The 19,635-nt window shown below is 39.2% G+C and overlaps 1 protein-coding gene and 1 long non-coding RNA gene across 2 annotated transcripts in view; one reads left to right on the top strand and one right to left on the bottom strand.

The window, feature by feature from the left end:
• LOC119883340 (protein jagged-1b) overlaps nucleotides 1-19,635 on the top strand; it is a 53,518-nt gene that overhangs the window by 18,138 nt on the left and 15,745 nt on the right. The window contains exon 3 of the mRNA XM_038693942.1: nucleotides 16,641-16,698. Within this exon, the coding sequence (XP_038549870.1) occupies nucleotides 16,641-16,698 (58 nt within the window). The remainder of the gene's footprint in view (nucleotides 1-16,640; nucleotides 16,699-19,635) is intronic.
• On the bottom strand, nucleotides 7,482-9,091 carry LOC119883341. The gene is made up of 2 exons (XR_005440624.1): nucleotides 8,681-9,091; nucleotides 7,482-7,635 (listed from the first exon to the last, which is right to left on the bottom strand). It is a non-coding gene; the product is annotated as an uncharacterized LOC119883341 (long non-coding RNA).

The raw sequence follows: 19,635 nt of genomic DNA, 5'->3' as shown, positions 1-19,635 counted from the left end.
AGTGTGTCCTCCCGCCCAGCCCAGCGCAGTGCAATCAGTTGGACCAATCAGAATCAAGGTTTTCAAATCGTCGACCCAATCACACAGCGTAAAAGTCCGCTTCACGAAAATTAACGTGTGAACTGTAGTTGAGTGGGAAGCTATTTATGGCCAGAAATCATTTTGTTTCTCAGGTTTCCTTTGTTTTACTTTACCGACTCGGACTTGGCGAAAGTGGACACCACAGACATAATAAGGGAATAACACAGAAGAGAAGAATATCCGGTCAGCTCCCTGCAGAAGTTAACTGTGAAAAGAGCTAAAGAGGCGTGCCTGGCAAGTACAAGCAGGAGAGGACAGACGCAGAGACTGCCGGCAAAAATCGCCTTTCTAGGTAAGTTTATTATTGTTAGCAGGACAACACAATTGTGTAAGTTACTAAAGTTGAGCTCACTCTGGGTTTGAAATTATTTTACTTGCTGGATAGCTAATGCTAGCACGTGGATTAATATATTTATTAGCTAACGTTAGTTATCATTTTAATAGTTTCATAATCGAGACAGCAACTTTCGTCTGCCTTATAAACAGTGTTGGGAGTAACGCGTTACAAAAGTAACGCAATTAACGTACAGTAACTTAATGTATTGCTTTTCAATCTCAGTAACCCTGCTGCTGGAATTTGATGCATGAGATTTTAACATTTCCTGCCTTAGCTCAAGAAAATGAAATAAAGAATAAGAATAAAGATTTGCAATAAGAATAGTATTACAGTGTTTATAATGATACGCAAATGAAGAACTAAACTAGGTGGAAGTACTGGCCTAACTGAATATTTATTACATCTCATTTGCAACTCCATTTCTTTTCTTTTAGGGGTTCCTGGGATCGTTGCCTCAATCGAAGATGGCTTAGAGGCCACAAAAACCTCAAAGGACCAGCTGGACCCTCACAAGCTCAATGTGCTCATAGGTATGTCTGGCTCCTACACACGATCACTGTTTTTTCTCTCACTACATGTCAACGTGGTCAGACTAAATAAACAAATATTCTTGTGAAAAAACAATTTTATTTAAAATATTGTTCTACATTAAGTAATTGGCTACTTTTGTACTTCACAAATTGACTGCTGTGTTGATGTGAAATGACATGTAGACAGAACAGTTGTTAAGGAAGTCTGTATGTTTGTGTTATTTGTTGTACCTGTTTAATAACATTTCATCATATACAGCTCCTTGGCTGAATGTACAGTAGTGTTTATGTAATGTTTTTGATCATGTTGTAATGGAAGAACTGCGCATTAACTGGGAGGGGTCACTTGTGGAAAACCATTTCACCTGAACCTAAAAAGTTAGCATTATCAGAACAGTTAGACATGATGTCATATTGTGTTTCAGCAACTTTAAACAAAATATAAAAATCTGACAGTGGTTGTTAATTAATTAGAGGTAATATTGCTTTGATATAGACAAAATATTTACGTTTCCCTTCCACAGATGCTGTGTGATAAAGCAGTTTCCAAATCCCATAGTGTCTGCAGTCACAGAAAATGCAACGAGTCCTACTCAAAGATAACCGACCCTGCGCTCCAAGGATAAGGATTGACATTTTTCAGTTTCAGTTTGGTTCCACCATTTGTACTGTATGCTTGTGACGGAGTACCTTCATTACAGTTGAGCACTTGGACTGCCATACCAGTGAGCCTGGCTCTTTGGCGTTGCTGTCAAAGTTGCATGTTTGGTACCTTGTAGACCTGTGTTTGAATCTGGGTAGGGTGACTGCTCTCGCCTTTGGCTGCATATGGTGTCAGAAGTGGGATGGCTTGCCGTGAGGTCATCTGAGCCGGGCCCAGAGTCGAACCATATTAGGGACCCCCATGGGTAACATTAATGATGGGATGTGTATGTACATGTGTATGCTGCTGTACCTTTTAATGTACAGGAATTTATTTTTGTAATGTACACAAAATTAAAGATTTTTAGTTGTCTGTATGTGTGTGTGTTGTAAAATTATTTTTTACTGATTTTTATTATTCTAAAAGGGCATTTTGCAAGGTAATTTTAATGCATTAATAATGAATTATTCTCATACTGAATGGTTTCATAAAGCAGCTTCCCAAGATATTAATAGTGGCTCTTGGAGTATACTAGTAATAAATGACTAATAAGCTGAAATGCTAATTAAAATGTTTAGGGAACACATTTATGTGAAGTTTAAAATATATTTAAACTGTTCTTCAAGTATGGTACAAAAGGGTATTTTAAGTTAAATTTAAAGAGGTATATTGAAATTACAGTAAAGGTACTTAAAGTTGGTCAATTTTAACACAACTAAGTATATTAAAATACAGTATATTGCATTTATCTTAAAGTTGACAAAGTATTTCTGAAATGACACTTAACATACTTTAAGTTGTTCCAAAATTACACATTTAATATACAGTTAGTATAGTACAATTAAAATGTGATAATTGCATCCAAAAAAAGTGCTACTTAAGTATATCTTTTTCACTTGGGAACTTGCGCTTGAGTATTTCTATTATGCTACTTAACAGTTGTAATCCAACTACATTTCAGAGGTAAATAATGTTATATTTTTTCAGTCCGCTACATGTATCTTACAGCTGTAGTTACTAGTTATTTTACAGATTGAGATTTTACAGGGAAAAACATGAAAATCCTAGAAAATATTAATTGTTAAAAAACAAACCAGTGGTTCCCTAACATTTTCATTTGTGACCACTTACAGAAAATGTAATGACTAGTTGGGGTCCCTTGTCATTCTTTAGATGTCTAGGGGTTGTTAGCAGTTCCACCAAAGAGTGCTTTCCTGTTTAAATGTCATGAACAATCTCGAAATTCAATGACATTTGTTCATATGTTTTCTTATCTGACACCCGTTATTGGCAGGACGACATAATTAGGTTAAGGGAAAGATCATGGTTAAGGTATATTATCCAGCATTTCACACAAAAAAGATTAGAGGAAAGTCAAAAAAGTTAATACAGATTTATGTTGCAGAACAGTGTTTTATTCTCTACAGCCATGTGAAAACATCTCATGACCCCTCAAATTTATCTTGTGACCCAACCTAGCGGTTGGAGGAGCCTTATACACTGAAAATCTTAATATATATTAATTAATAAGACACAGAGGCCTTTTTCTGCAGTACCAGTACTTTAAGTACATGTTTCTAATAAAACCTCTGTATTTTTACTTTTTTTATTTTGAATGCAGATTGTTACATTCTTGTATTGTTACTTTTACTTAAGTAAAGAATCTGAGTGAGGAGGTGGTAGTGAATGGAAAGTGAGTGAGGGCGAAGAGGGGAAGATAAAGTCTGATGCTAATTATGTCCAGAATGAAAGAAAAACAGAAGAGACGACGAGAATCCGAGAACACAGACTTTTAACTAGAGACAGGGTCATGGGAGCAGGGTGCGGTGGACGGCTGCACACCGGGGGACTAATTCCACATGTCGTGCTGTTTGTGTGTGTGTGTGTGTGTGTGTGTGTGTTTTCCACCTGAGGGCAGGGAGATGGTTGTTCACAATCTCCCACAATTCACAAATTAGCCACCCTGACGTTATGTCTCTTGCCACTTGATCCAAAGAGATTGATTTTTTTCAAGCGACAAATCAATCAATAATACAATAATCATGTTTGACAGGAGACTGCTTGGATTGTGGGTACGTGGGTACCTCAGTAGCCAGATAATAGTATTTTATCTTATCTTTAGTAGCTGAAATTCATCTGAAATGTATTATCTTTGCAGCTTTTTGACTTCTTGCAGTATTCTTTACACTCTAATTACCTTACCTAAACTGACAAGTGGTTCCAGCATCAACATAATTTCATATTTACTGTACTTAAAAGGGTTTGCCACTGGAATAGTAATGGCATTGTTACTGTGGTTACCTCCACTACTAATTTGCAGTGCAGGTGAGGTGTCAACCATCCAATCCAGCTCAGGCACAGCTGCTGCCATGACAACCATTTGCGTTTGTGTGTGTGTGTGTGTCTTTTGTGTTTGAACGCGTCTGTAATTACTTGAGCATTCTGATGTTAAGGGGTTTGAGAGTTGGCAGGTGTATGAAAACAACTCATGTTCAGCTGCAGATTATGAATATTAAAAGTTGTGTGAAACGTTTTCTGTTAATTTAATTTTCTCCATCATCTACAGAGCGAATGTTAGTCTCCTGCTTGTATGTGTGTGTGTGTGTGTGTGTGTGTGTGTGTGCGTACAAGACTTTTGAGTGCACTGACGTTTTATATGTGCATAAAGGATTAAGTGCATTTGTTTAATATGGAGGCTTTACTTAGTGTTGTGGCATTTGATTATATATTTCTACTGTTGGATTATTTGTGGAGCCCCAACACCAAAAAGCAGTAAAGGATAATCAGATGAGTCAAAATTACAAATAATACCATTTGGTAAATCATTAAAACAAATTTCCCTTTAACCTCCAAACATTTGGTAAAAAAAAGAGGAAAGCTTTTTCATTTTTATCTTTACCACCAGTCGGGTGGTAAAGTAAATTACAACTTTTAATTTAAAAACAGCATCTCCAGCCCTTAACTAATCATTGCTCTCGACAGATGTGGATATACCCACGTCATTATCATATATGCATAAATGTTTATATATATGTTATCATATATTATCATATATGTATGACTGGAGGTTAATAAAAATCTTATCTATTTTTGTTTCTCCATCTTAATTAGTAAAGTTTTATATCTTGTATTCTATAATATTTAAAATCTATCTATCATAATTTCCTAATTATTTCCAAGGACAGCGTTTAATTGGTACACTTCCACTTAATTAATTCTAATTAATTACTTACATTCTAAGTCAGTGGAACATGCAAAAAATGTGAAATTAGTCTGTAGGCAGGCACACAATTTAACATTTTCTATAACTCTCACAGTGTCGTTTCCAGCCGCATCATAATCATAAATCCAACAGAAGTGACTGAAATAACAGACCACTGTCTTTGTTTTTCCTCATAGTTTGTATCAAATTATTAAGTTCATTCCTGGAAATTATAAGGAAACTGCTAACCTGTAAAAGAAAGTTTTTCCCATGTTGTCAGTTTCACGGCTCCATAGATGGTGGCTATTTTTAAATGATTAAAATACCAAGTCCTGTTGTCTAAAATGAAAAAATACACATTTTGTCTGCTACAATCCTAATTGTTGTACATAGACTAATATATTTAGGGCTGAATGAAAGCGTTGTATATAGAAAAATAAAGGTTGGTAATACTGGATGCCTCTGTGTGTGTGAATTGCGTGTGCATGCGGGTGTCTGGTTGTGTGCGTGTGCGCATGTATGCATTAGTGTGTGAGCTCTGAGGGGAAATTCCTCTCTCAGGGCTGGGAGGCCTTCCTGTTGTAGAGCTGTGTTTGTACAGCCTGGCTTTGTCGGGATATCCTACCCTGCCCGTGTCTGAGAGAGAAAGAGGGAGAGATGGAGGGAGGAGAGGATGGCAGGGGGTAGAGAGAGGGGCACCAATGGGGGCATGGGGTTAGGGTGGCCCAGGCTGAGAAAGTGGAGGGCAGAAATGAAAAGTTGAAGAATCACTGGTAGGAGTTTAAAGGATGGAAAACATGGTTAATTTTATTTCATACTGTCATTTAATAGAATTTGACATGCCAACCCAAATGTCTGCATAGTGGTTTGAATTGGCATAGTTCATCCTAATCCAGAGCTTTACTGCTGTTACACTGGTGTGAGGCTCGAGGCAGAGGGACAGGGCCAGACGACCAGACAGCCTACAGCCTGAGGGAAGAGACGATATATTATCAGCACTAATTCTCCTGTTTTGATGTTGTCTTGGTTTTGTTTTTTGTTTGTTGTGGGAAACCCCTGTTTTCTCCTGCCATGCCAGTCTCAGACTATCTGCACAAGTCATGGCTGGCAACAATCACAGCGAGATCTGACTGAAGATTAGTTGTTGCTGTACAGAAGTCAGTTCAGTTCAATTCAAATTAGCTTTATTGGCATTAATGTGTAACAACAATATTGCCAAAGCATCATACATACAACATAAGAACAATCAACCCCATACATTTCATTAAACAAGTAATTAAAGCGTAAAGTAATCAAAGCGTATGTGTGCTAAAAGAAGAAATATTATATTATTATTAATATTTCCACCTTCTATTCACCACCCTGAGTTCAGGGTGGTGACTTCACCACCCTGAACTCACAGAGATGTCAGGCTCAGATGTTGCAGAGAAATCACTCCATACTGCTGCTGCTGCTGTGTGCAAGTGGTTACGATGGAGAGACACAGAAACAGACGTGATTCTGGGCATCTTGGATGTAGAGAAAATCAAATATCTGTCCGGCTACATTAGTGCACAAAGCTGATATGTATCTGATTACTTGTCTGATTACAAGTTTGTGTGTACAAATTGAAAGTCATATGTCTCACACAGTGTTACAGTGTTTAAACAGGAAGTATACTAGAAAGAGTTTCCTTGTTCAGTTTATATTTATTTTCTCACTAAATAATTAAACAAGCTGAGAGGCAGATAAACATGCACTCCATGGTTGAATTCAATGTCCTCTTTTCAGGGAATGAGTCCAAACAAACAATCTGTATTACTGGGTTCAGAAAACTCAGGTTAATAGCAGCTCCCATGTAGAGCTTCATTTTCTGTCGTCCTCTTTTGTCGACATTTTGAATTATCAAACACAGCTTTAATTAATTATATATGTCTACATTGCATTGATTGCTGAAACCAACGTAATTATCGTTGATGAAAACTAAGTGTGAAAAAACATTTTCATTAACTGAAATAAAAAAATTAAAAATTCAGCTTTACAAAAAAAGCGAGAACTTACTGAAAATGTAATGTATCTAAAATAAACTAAAATTATAAAGTAAATGTATTCATGTATGTATGTATTTGTCTTTGTTAATTTATTTCATGGGGCCCTCATAAGCCTAGTATTTTGGGTGGATATGAAGCGTTTTAATCCACGCCCATCGCCTGGTATCAAGGCGGCGAGTCGGGAGAAAACAGCATAGTCCCAAAGACTAAAATTAACACTGAAACTAATAAAAACTAAACTAAAAATAAGCATTTTCAAAAACTAAACTAAATTCGCAAACCTGCTTTAAAACTAATTAAAACAAAACTGAAATTACTATAATAACCTTGGCTGAAACAGAGACATCAATAATGTTATTAGTTCCACCAGTTCTTTGCCTGCTATGAAAAGTCAAAATGTTGTCCGTGAAAATAGTCTATAAATCATATTCATTTGGGAACAATAAAGAAAAATGACTGCTCCAATGTTATGATTAATCATGTCACAATTCAGGTTAGTAAAATGTACTCAGAGATTTCATGTACAAAATGGACAGACTTTTGTCAGAGAGGAATAGAAAAAACAGTCAAATCCAAACTCCAAAGTTTGAGTAAATTTTAACTTGCAGTTTTCATTTAGATAACAGAAACTAATAGGAAACATGCAGGGACACAAACATGTAGTTTATGTACTTTTATTGTTAAGGATTGTTACATGTTGATAAAAATGCAATCAATGTGCACATCAAGATGTGGGAGATACATACTTTCACCTTTGCACTGGGATGAGATGACTTGAAGGACTCACTGCTCCTGACTCATTTCACATGTGCCTGCCATCATGACATTTTAAAGGCTTATTTCAGTTTTTGTGAGCAACCAAGTCAGAAGTGATCTAAGTAATCCAAGTTGCAGTATTTTACTCCTTACAAAGTGTTGGACTTAAGTGAATTTGCTGTCACTAGAAAAACCTTTATCTTGGCTAAAAGGGTGTTCAAGTTGCAAATTGGACAATTTTTAATTGTGAGGTTCAAATCATAGGAGGAAGAAAACATTTTAACTTTCAACTGTGAAAGAAGACATAAATATACTTCATTCTTTAATACTGTATGTTTCTTGTCACTGTCTTGAGAGAGAGAGAGACAATTGTCCTCTGCCAGGCAATGTGCTGTCTCCTCACACATATAGGCAGTACACACACACATGTTTGTTCTTCTATCCCCGTGGGGACATCTCGTTGCCTAACTTTAACCCTTATACCCTAACTATAAAATTATTCTAACCCTAACCCTAAAAGACTAAATGTATGTCCCCATCAGTTATTGTGCATTCAGGTTAAAGTCCATAATGGGACATAAAAACATGAAACGCGCACACACACACGCGCACACACACACACACACACACCTTTCCCATTATAAAATTTCCCTGCTGCCATCACTTTGGCCGATATCTACACAATGAGATGTTGTGTGTGTCAGAACGAGGTAAAAATACCACAACATTGTGATCTTATCAGCCTCTTGCCTCTGTGCGTGTAGTTTTTTTCAGACTATAAGGTTACTTTCCTTTCTCCTGGCCCCTAATGGCCGCAGGTGTCCCTGACGTCACAGACTCTATGATTGTAAAACTAATTGCTATGGTGTCCATGTGAGTGTGTGTGTTTTGGAAAGGTTGTCAGGAACGGTTTATAGTAGGCTATTCTCCTAATCTTTTTACACACATAGTCCGAGTCTTATCGGTGGTTGTTGTTGTGATTTTAACTTGGTAACCATGGTTAGTTTGACCCCTGCTGGCCGCCATGCAAGACCCCAACCTTTGCAACAGGGCTTACCACAAATACACCCATCCTGTATCAATGACAATATAATAACTTACCTGGTTGTGTGTACTCTTGGGCGAATAGATGAAGGTGTGTGTGGTTAGGGACTTCCCACAGGTCTTAACCTGCTGCAACAGTTGGCAGAGGGTTCAGGCCGTAAGAGGGAGAGGCGCATGCTGTGGGTGGATGGAAGGAAGGAGGAGGGAAGAGGGAAGGTGATTGGAAAGATGATAAGAGCAGGCTGTGAGCAGCTGTGGTAACGCTGTGTGTGCATTTTGTAGTACAGTTCATCATAACCGGTCTGATCCCAGAATCGCTTCAACTCAAACAGCATTTTATGCACTGGCCGTTCATCAATCTGTTGCAGGTGAGCTATGCTGATTAACTCTACACAGTGGTGGAAACTTCAAAACTGAAAGTTTACTAGACCTCTGTAGCCCACTCCTCATCTCTGCTCGAATTGCATTGTGGGTAATGCAGGCACCAGGTTCTGCTAAGGAAGGAAGAAAAAAAGACAAAGACAATGTCAATGTTGATCCTTTTTATTTTTTAACTGTATATCTCCAATCTGACAATGTTACAGGAGTGCAATGCTAAATATATGCTGCACTCTTTATTAAGATTTTATCCACTGTATTGTTATCTTCTACAATAAAAAATGTATATTTGGATCCCTCAATAGTCAGATATCACATATGAGCTGTTAGCAGTTCTACCAAAGAGACCTTTTCCCTCTAAATGTTTCTGATTGTTTCATTTAAATTATTGTTTGAGGCTGAAAGAGGTTGAATATACAAAATAAAGAGAGAGTAAAGTCTGAAAATTTAATACAAATTTGTGTTGCTGAATTAGTTTTTTTCTTCTTTCCTCTCCCATTAATCATCTCACTAATCCTCAGATTGATTCAACCCCTAGATCAAGAAGAGGAAGAAGTTAAACTAGCGCCACCTCAAACATCTATAACAGTAAAATGCTTCTGACACACAGTATTAAAAATCTAATGATATAAACCTTACCTTTTGATACATACTGTAAGGTACTTGGTACTTTTCTTTAAGTAAAGCATCAGAATACTTCTTAAATTACTGATTCTGCATAGGACTAATGTTATTATAATTGACTGCAGGATTTCACGGTGTAAAGAAGTAAATCACGAATATTAAACATTACTTCTTTTTTTTAAGCCGAAACTTAATGACTCCAGCTGGTCCGTCTGTTGGCTACCTGCTATCTGCTGGCCTTAATGAACTGGCTGCGAGCCCTCTGCAACCCAGCACATCTCATTAGCTCCATGACTTCTAAGTTGTTTGTGTGTGGGTGTGTGTGTGGGTGTTCTTCCACTTCCCCTAACTACCCTTTTTTTTTATCTTATCGCCTTTCCTTTATTTTGTGCTCTCCTCTAATCTTTTCTCTTCTATCTCATCATCCTTTTGTTTCACCTCCCTCTGACCTCTTTGTTCTCTTTCTCCATCACATATCTGAAAATCTGACAAACTCCAGGAGTCCTGCAAATTGTTATTCCACCACTCTTGCCGCGGTTGCACTTCTCCTCCACCTTTCTTCGCCCTTTTTTTCTACATACTCCCTACATAATTATCCTTTCTACCCCTTTTCTCAGTCCCTTTCTCCTTCTGTACAATCACTCTGCTCACCTTTTTCTCCCATCTGTTACAGTACAGATATACTGGATGTGCCTTCACTTGAAGAAAATCCCTGACTCAGTTGTTTCTGCTGCACCAATTTTCACTCCCCTAACATTTTGCACCTGCACTGCAACCCTTCATCTTCTCTTCTCCTCTTTGCGTGCCGCCTCTTTTCGCCTCTAGCTAAGCGTTGCTGTCGACCTCCTGCCCTTAAACTCCCTCCATATCCATCCCGCCTTCACTTGACACCTCCGTCACCTCCTGTGCCCATCACATGCTACCTATCTATTTCTCCCTCCCTCAGCACCTTGCTTCCTCTCCTCCCACTCACACCACCACCCCTCACCCACCTCTGGCAGTTCACTCTCGCAGCAAAAACGTGACTACACATCCATGAAGTCCTTTAGGAAAAACCTTACCCACAATGCACAAGGTGGAGCGATTTGCATGACAGGCGCTGGTGTGTTTCACAGAGGGAGGGAGAGAGATAGAGAAAGACAAAAGAGAGAGAGTTGTAGGGGTAAGTGTTGGTCTGAATTATTCATTGCTCGTATATAGGATGAACGAATGCATCAGAAAAGAGGAAAGCAGAAGGGAAAAAAAACACCTGTACTCTGTTATCTCTCTGGAGTGTGATAACTCTGTAAGTCTTCATTTGAGGGTGTCCAGCTTGTTCTTGAATCCCCTGCTTGTGTACTGCAGGATGGCCTTATATAGGCGGACTTTATCTTCACATAAGGCTATGAATTTTAATAAAATATCTAGATTTAGTCAAATAGACTGTACCTACCCCATCTATCCAGGATTAACCTGTGTGCTGCAGTATAGGCCATAAAGACCTAGAGTACAATAAAGCATCACAGTTGGTCCAAGAGTTGGGTTCATCACATTAAATTGTTTTTAGACATCCTCACAACATTGCTGTAACTGCTTTTCTCTTTCTCTCTCTCCCTCTGCATAACTGCAGGTTGAGGTTTTCTTGAATCAGCCACAGCTTTGGCTTGTTCGGGCAGTGAATCACTTCTTGTGCTTGTCCTTTTTTTCAAGGCATAGGGCTAGGATAGAAACACACACACTTTCCAAAGTAGTGGAATGACACAAAGTACATTTACTCGAGAAATGCACTATACAGTTTAACTACTTACTTTGAGTATTTCCATTTTGGTACTATACACTTTTACACTACATTTATTTCACTGCTATGTCTACTACTTACCTTTCAGATCAAAATTTTATGTGTAAAAACATGTAATCAGTTTGTAAAATATGAGGCATCTGTACAGATTAAACTATTAGGGCCTGTGTCTCCACCAAAAGCATTTTTTGCCAGCTGAAAGCGCCACCTGCTGTTCTGAAAACGCCTAGCTGGGAGCGCTAGGGTGCGTTTTGGAGACGCAGTGGTTTTTTTTGAGACATTGTGGTTACTATGATACATAATTTATGTGGAGGCGATGTGTTGCAAGTGGGGTAGCCTACTTAATTTTAGTGAATGTAAAAATGCCACCACAAAGTACGTAGGCCTACTTGCTCTGGCCTTTGCTCCGCATGAAGAGAAGGCTGAAACATGAGAGCACAGGTTCGCGGGTTCATGAGATTTTGCGGGCGAGGACACACGTCGGCGAGAAGGCACAATGTTTCGTTCAAGATCGGATGTGCTCGGTGCGGTGTTTGTCCCGCACCTCCTGCACTGTGATTGGACAGCTGAGTAAAAAGTGACAGTGACGAGCGCCGCGTTTTCCCCAAAGTTGAACATTTTTCAACTCTCGGCGACCGGAAAAAAAAAAACGCCTCGTCAAGCTCCTGGCGTTTTTACCAAACGTTACCAAAACGCTTTGGTGGACAGGGACCCTTAGAGAATAAATCTGTTAAAATACGTTTCACCTTGACAACATTAAAATGCTGCTTACATGTTGAAGGGGCTATATGTAAGTTTTTGATTTTAATAAATCAAATTGTCATTGCCTTATTGTCAATGGGCTCAAAACTCACTCAGAAATGAAGCACACTCCTGTTTTCTCTGTTGCTTGCATCAGCCACTATTCTGCTTTTAATGTGAGGACACCAGGTCGGATTCATCTCTGTGCGCGCTCCCGAGCCTCTCTCGTACTACAGCGACAACACGGTACCTAACACATGCACTAACACCATAAAACAACTGGCTCACATCAAAACACAGGCTCCACATAAGGATACAAAACAACAATAAAGGTTTATGTGCTGAAGCCCATCAGACCAAACAGGTTCAAATGATGAGGAATAAGAACAAAGTCAGCATTAGTAAAGCTGAAGAAACAGAGAAAGTCAAGTTACGCCGCTAACGCCGATCAGTTGCTAACATTATCCGGTGCAAAGACATATCGCTCTCCACATTACTTCACCAACTAACGCCACCCATGTTACTATCCTGCATACCACAGATATTATGTGTGAAGTGTCAAAGCCTGCAAGAAATTATGAAATGGTAAAAAGCAAATGTGGAGCAATTTGTTTACTATCCTATAGTGATGCAGCCAGGAGCAGCCAGCTAACGCTACATTAGCTCGGCCTGTCGCTGTTTGCTTCATAACTTTCAATTTAGATTTTATTGCCTTTTACAGATACTCAGGTACACAGCTTCTCCACCTCTCAGTGGCTGTAACTAACGACTCACATAATATACAACACAGAGGAAGAGCCATCCACTAACACTAGTTACAGAAACTTACTGCAGTCTAACTGTTATAAAGTGTGACACAATCTCAATATAATATTCAGTCCAGCTCACTAACCGTTTCGTTATCATCCAGTACATTTAGCTGTGCTGACATTGCTGAGCCTCCGGTGAAAGATACACAAATAGTAAAGATAGTTACTGAAAGCAGCAGGCGAGCTAACGATGTAGCACGTCGGCTAAATGCAGTAAATGTAGCGTGATCATTTAACGAGCATGGATTAGTTCAACGTCAAGCTGATAAAAATATTACTGTAAAGTTGCAGTGGGAGTTTACCTGAGTTTCCACCATGCGGTGTGAAGCTGTCTCCCTGTCTCTCTATAGCTGCTCTCGCTCCTTTTTTCGGGAGGACTGTGCCAATATGCCAATGTGTCTCACTGCGCTGAATGAAAGGTACGGCGCCGGTGTTGATCTGCCTCTGAGACGGGAATGTTGAAGTAACCTGAACATGTCTGAGTGAAAAGCCACAGCCTGCATGCTGGTGTTCCTGCGTTTATTGCAGGATTTCTGTATGAAAGTGGTTGTGTTTCGGATAATGCTCGCTCATGAGTTCAAGCGAGCACGCGTACGAGCACACGCCTGGTTGCAATCTTAAAACCGCACCGCTAGTGGCTGAAAACTACATAATGCTCCTTTAATGCATCAGTAATAATATTCTGATAATACATGATAAATATAAGTTTGAATTGCAGTTTTGCACAGTGACACAGAATACCTTTGATATTTAACAGCGCTTGTGAATTATATGTTTGATTGTAGGACTCAGCTGAATTTTGCTTTTGCTCAAGAAAAAATATGTCAGTACTTCTTCCACCACTGACTTTCAATGCTTTATTGGATCCACCTATTGCGTTACGATTGCAGGACGTAATGCAGTTAAGTATACATTACAGTATACATTGGTATATAGGTTTTTTTTGACACTCATGAATAAAGAAAAGTCTGCATGTGTCACACAGCCAGGCAACCTGTTGTAGTTTTTAATCTATTTAATTATTTTTATTTGTTAAGCCTGGGCTGCATCAGTATCACTAATCTACATTCATATCATAGCACACTGAGATTTACAACCAAGGATGGGAACTTCAGTGTATCACAAAAAGCCTGGTCAAAAACATACTGTAGCCCATCTCTAGAATTGAAACTTTTCTTTGGTCTTCATCAAAAACACAATATCACGGGTGTTTATGATGAAGACCCACTGGAAGTGAACATATTGTACGATTTAGTGCGCATGTGCTAACTGTGCATGCAGCCTGTTACAGTTGCTCCATTTGCCATGTTATTTTATAATTTTTTTAGATTTTTTATATCTAACGTGATCCCCCATGGGGATCAATAAAGTATTTCTGATTCTGATTTCTGATCGCCTCCGCCGCCTCTCTCATCACTGTCTTGCTTATTAATAAAAATTTATATGCGTGTGTACCAACTAGCACTTAATTTACGTTTGTATCTGTAATGCTAGAGACAAGGGACTGAGACTCCCGAAAATACAAAAATAATCTACCACTACATCATTTTGTTGTTTTTGGTAAATCACTGTGGAGCCGCTGGGTGGATTTCACCCTTATTTGCATACATTTAAAAATGTTTAACCCCTTCCCCTTTTTTGCATAGTTGGTCAACACGCCACCTAGAATCCCACAATGCCTTGCTAAGTAATTTGCTCATGTCCCACAGAAAATGAAGAGGGTGGCGAACTTTGCATCGTGTTGTACCAGTCAACCTGTCTTCACAATGTTACAAAACAGTTCCTGAAGAATATTTCTTACTCACAAGCGGTTTTTGAGTCATGTAGGTGACGTTGTTTTCCCCTCTAGTAAACTGACGGGAAGCCAGTGTAGATTTTAGTAAAAGAAAAAGTATTATTGCTGGTATATATATTAACTGACCTTTTATTCCAAAAGTTGTACAGAAAATAGTGTAAGTAGTACAATGAAGCCTTGGAGAGCAGGAGCAGATGTACCTGGTGAAAGAGATCACGCCCACATAGAGGCAGGGATCTTTTCACAGGTCAACACTATGGCTGGCATTCAGTTGGTCGGGGAATTTTGATCCAAGCGGAAACCTCCGGGGCTGAAAAATTCAGCCAACGTTAAAGACGTGGTATTATGCTCATTTTCAGGTTCAAAATCTTATTTAGGGGTTGTGCCAGAACAGGTTTACATGGTTTAATTTTCAAAAAACACCATATTTTTTTGTCATACTGCACATTGCTGCAGCTCCTCTTTTCACCCTGTGTGTGAAGACTTTGTTTTAGCTATAGAGTGATGCATCTTGTCTCTACGATATCTTTGTTGGGAGTTGCACATGCGCAGTTCCTAGTTAAGGACTACTAGCCAATCAGAAGCAGAGAAGGGCGGGCCAAAGAGAAGAGAAGCGGGCGAATATGTGTTTTTGAGGGCGTGTCGGACTAGCTGCTTGGCCAGCGTTATATGAGGCGCATTTAACTTTCATCCTTGTGACATCACAGGGATTTGTTTTCAGGCAGTTCAGAGTAGAGTTTTCTGTGGGAGATGGGAACTCCCTTTGGGCTGGACTTTGGGCTTTTTCACTTTGCAGACCTATCACATGCACAGAAAAGGTATATAACTCAATAAAGGAGAGGGAAAAAGCCAAAAAGCATAATATGACGTCTTTAAAAAACTGCAGTTCTTTAAATGGCCACTTGAGCCTGGCTCTAAAAACCAGTCAATCCCCATAGACCCCAATGTTAAAATGCTCAACTTTACAGCATGTGTTTACACCCTATGGTTTTGGTCTCTATAGCTTATTTACCTCTTCATGACAATGCACGGGGAGTGAATTTGCATATAACTCACCCATTTAAATGATATCAAGGCTTTGAGGAATGCATAATTAAGAGTCGCTTTGGATGATAGGTGGGTGCTCTCTCAGGTGGCTAGCTGCTAGGAGGTTTCAGCAACAAGGATTCCTTCGGTCCGCCTCAGCTCCACCTCTTTGCCCATTTTTGGATTAGCCAGAGTCAGGAAATGCCAAGATGGCGACGGCTGGAACTGCCAGGAGCCACCCACATTGAGCTTCACAATGGCTCTTCAGAAACCTATAGGTAATATCATGGACACTATGTTCACGTTTTATGCAGTCTATAATTAGTGCACAAAAAAAGCAGAGGAGAAATCTCGGAGCAAACGTTTCACGAGCATGGAAGCAGCCAGAAACAGTGCAAAAAGAAGGGCTGAAGCTGGAGCGCAGGAAATCTGTGCAAGCAATAATATCTGTGTGCAAGAACACAGAAGCAGATCAAATCTAGCAGGGGCTGTTAAATTGTGTTGCCAGGGTTTTACAAAATTTGAACGTGACATCAATGAGTCATGCTCTTAAATTGAAAGAATCATGCTCTTGGATAAAGACAGGAAAATGCCCCATAGATCACGTATTTGTTGTAAATTTATTCATACACTGCGTACTTTGTCATTTAATCACCAGGTGCATGTACAGGATATATTCTACTGCATAAATGATGGCAGGACAAAGGATGAGATGTTTGCCTCACACACACCCAGACAAGAGTGAGACAATGGCTGAAATTGTAAAGGAGGACAGAATAAAATTTAGTTGTTTAATGTGAAATTAAACCCGAAGATGTATATTTGTGGCACATGTCTGAAGATGTTTTCTCTGTTTTTTCTTCACAGAAGTCCTTCTCTCTGGTGTTGGAGGCTCTGGATTATGACAATGACACATCAGAGTCAGGTGAAGCTGCAGTTTGTATGTTTGTGTGTCTGTTCCACTGTTCTATCCACAGGAATGTAAAAGTACTAACATGTTCCAGAACAGACAAGGAAGAAAGAGATAAAGTTGTGTGTTGATGTATGATTTCCCTCCTCATTTTGGATGATTATTCCCACCACTTCCATGTCATGTTTCTGGTCAGTCTAATGGGCATAGACTGAAAAAAATTTTCTTTTTAAATTACACATTTCTAAACACATGTCAAAAAGTCTGACTCTGTTGACATAACTCAGTTTTGACCAATGGGCCTTTGTTAAAATGTACATATTTGGCTGAGCTTGGTCAACTTTTAGCATGACTAGATGGTGCCAAGTTTTGTCCATAATGATTGTACTTACCTTATTAATGTGGTTAAGAAACTCGATAACTAAGATGTTAGAGCATCCACATTTCCAAATACTGCACTTTAGCTTTAACTAGCCAGAGTAGAGTTTTACCTCTTTTTCATAGTTCCTGGCAATTTCAGACGGTCTGGGTATTTTTTTTATTGCATAAGACTTTGTGTATAGTAAAACAGATTAAAAGAAAAATATTCTGATCTTTACATAATTTTGATCAACTATGTAGTTACTGTGATTTGGCTTTGTAGGACAGTTTTCTCCCCCTTGTTTCTCCAAGAAAACATCTTACTTCTATCTTTTCTATCTTATCTGTAAGTTTAGTTTAAAGCAACACTGCCACTGAGGCAAACAAGTCATGAGTACTTGTTTACAAGTAGGCTATTTGTGGTTCAACATGATGGAACAATGTGAAAATATCCTTTGTGTCTTTATGGCTGTGATCATATGAGGTTTGAAGGTCTTTTATCCAGATCCTTTAATTTCCTGCTCGTCTCCTTGTTGTGTCTCCTCATAATCAGGAAAAGCTTCACGACAGGGAATGTGAGCTGAATGCTATAAAAAGCATAACACACACAAAGATGGAGACAGATGTTCTTATGCCTTCCTCATTCCTGTCATGCCACAGTTGTCCCTTTCATCATACCACCATCCTCAGTCGTATCCAAAAGATTGCTGAGATAATGAGAATCTGGGAACTGCACCAGAGATTCTTCTCTGTGGTTTTCTCTCCTATCCTACTCTATCCCTCCTTCTCTGTGCCCTCCAACGTTACTCTTACATCTTGTTTGCATTATCTGTCATTTCCACCTGAGCTCATGACAGCCATTACATTGGGGTCTAAAGCTGTTCACTAGGCCGGCAGCTTAGCTCAGCCCAAATACAGGCATCCTGTAGCAGTCTGAATGGACTTATCAGGCCCTGCTGCTAATCAGAAAGGATTACCGAGAACGACTGTACCTTCTGAAACAGTCCTTGGAAACAGTGAGAAAATATGATGTCCTTTGAGCGCTGACAGTACGACCTTCACTGAGTTTTGTTTAAATAAAATGTAGCTAGTGTTAATGTGCAGGGCCGTACCTTTGTGTATGACGGGGTAACTCCAGTTTATTATTCTGGTCTTTCTTCCATAGTTTCGGTCCTTTGGACAAAACAATAGAAACACCTGTCATTTCCCACATTTTCATGTGACAAATGATAGCTGTGGTGAAACATTTTAAACCTGTCTGATCGCCTGATCGCTAGCACTTATAGCCTTGTTGACTTCTTTTAAGCAATGTTGCTACATTCCCAGATCTCAGTATTTAAAGGTACCTTGTAGAGTTTTCTTGTAAACAAAGTTATTTTAATGTGTATGTTCACTGTTTTCTCATCAAAAGATATGTGTATCTTTGAGGATTCACAAACTTGTTGAATGTAATTCCTTCGTCATGAGCTGACTTGAAAAGGACAAGACTGTTTATCACGTGCAAGGATGCTGATGCATTTGTGTGTGCACAAGATACTAACAAAATGGGGACCCACTCTTGAAAACATTGCTTTTAGTATTTTTATGAGTGCAGATTTGTCGCTGTGTTCACCCATGTTTCAACTGTATTGACATAATACTTACAGCCACAAAATTGCCACCACTGCCGGGAGAGAACGTGAAAGTCAATATTAGAAGCGTAAAAATATAGACCAGCTTGTCTATAATATTCAAAACACATGTTTAGACTTAGTGCTGTTATTCAGATGAGAAAACTTTTTATCTGGACATCCAGCACTATAAGAGTAAAAACAATAAGAAGAATTACCCATATACACCGATTGAGAGACATGGTGATCTATTGGTTTCCATAGGTCTTCCGTATTGATTTGTGTGTTCAGGGGATGTGGAATAGCACGTCAAAAGGAGCCGTTTTCTCTCCTGCAGTGTTTTCTCAGCTTCTGTCAAGGGCAAGCACTTCACAGCCAGTAGCAGGCAGTGGGGGACAATCACCCGAGGCCAGAGAAAAAGATTTAAGTGTTTTTGCTACCTGCAGACACAATCCCCGTGTGTCTGCTGCTTATATTCTCTTTGCTTTTCTGTTAAGTGTGATTTCGGCTCAGAGCTTCTTGTTGCTGCTGCTTTTACCATCTAATATTTGAGTTTCTATCTCGCTGTCTTTTTCTCCATCGTTCTCTCTACTTGTGCTCACTTGTTATTGTGCCATCTCATCTAATCACATTAGAGAGGAAATCAGACTCTGTTATACACCTTCCCTGCTGTGCTGCCTGATAATGTGGTTATTTTTTTCTACTCTCCTCGCTTCTTATCTGGCAGAGAAATGGTGATGATTAAATTATCCCTCTGACATGCCAGAGTCATAAAATAATTAAAAACCCACAAAACAGTGTAGTGCCTTGATGAGTTTTTGGAAAACTGGGCCCTTATAGATTTTAGTACAGGAGGAGGCCGTTGGAGGAACCAGGCAACGGCTGAGCTAACAGGTCTCTCAGTGTCTGCTCTTTTCCCTCTCCTCTTTTACTCTCTTAAACACACACTCATGCACACACACAAATGTACATACCGGCCAAT

The sequence above is a fragment of the Micropterus salmoides genome, unplaced genomic scaffold (genome assembly GCF_014851395.1).
Source record: "Micropterus salmoides isolate LMB-PRFRI ecotype aquatic unplaced genomic scaffold, ASM1485139v1 Ms_hic_scaffold_3, whole genome shotgun sequence".
Taxonomy (NCBI): Eukaryota; Metazoa; Chordata; class Actinopteri; order Centrarchiformes; family Centrarchidae; genus Micropterus; species Micropterus salmoides.
This window is presented reverse-complemented; position numbering and strand designations above follow the sequence as displayed.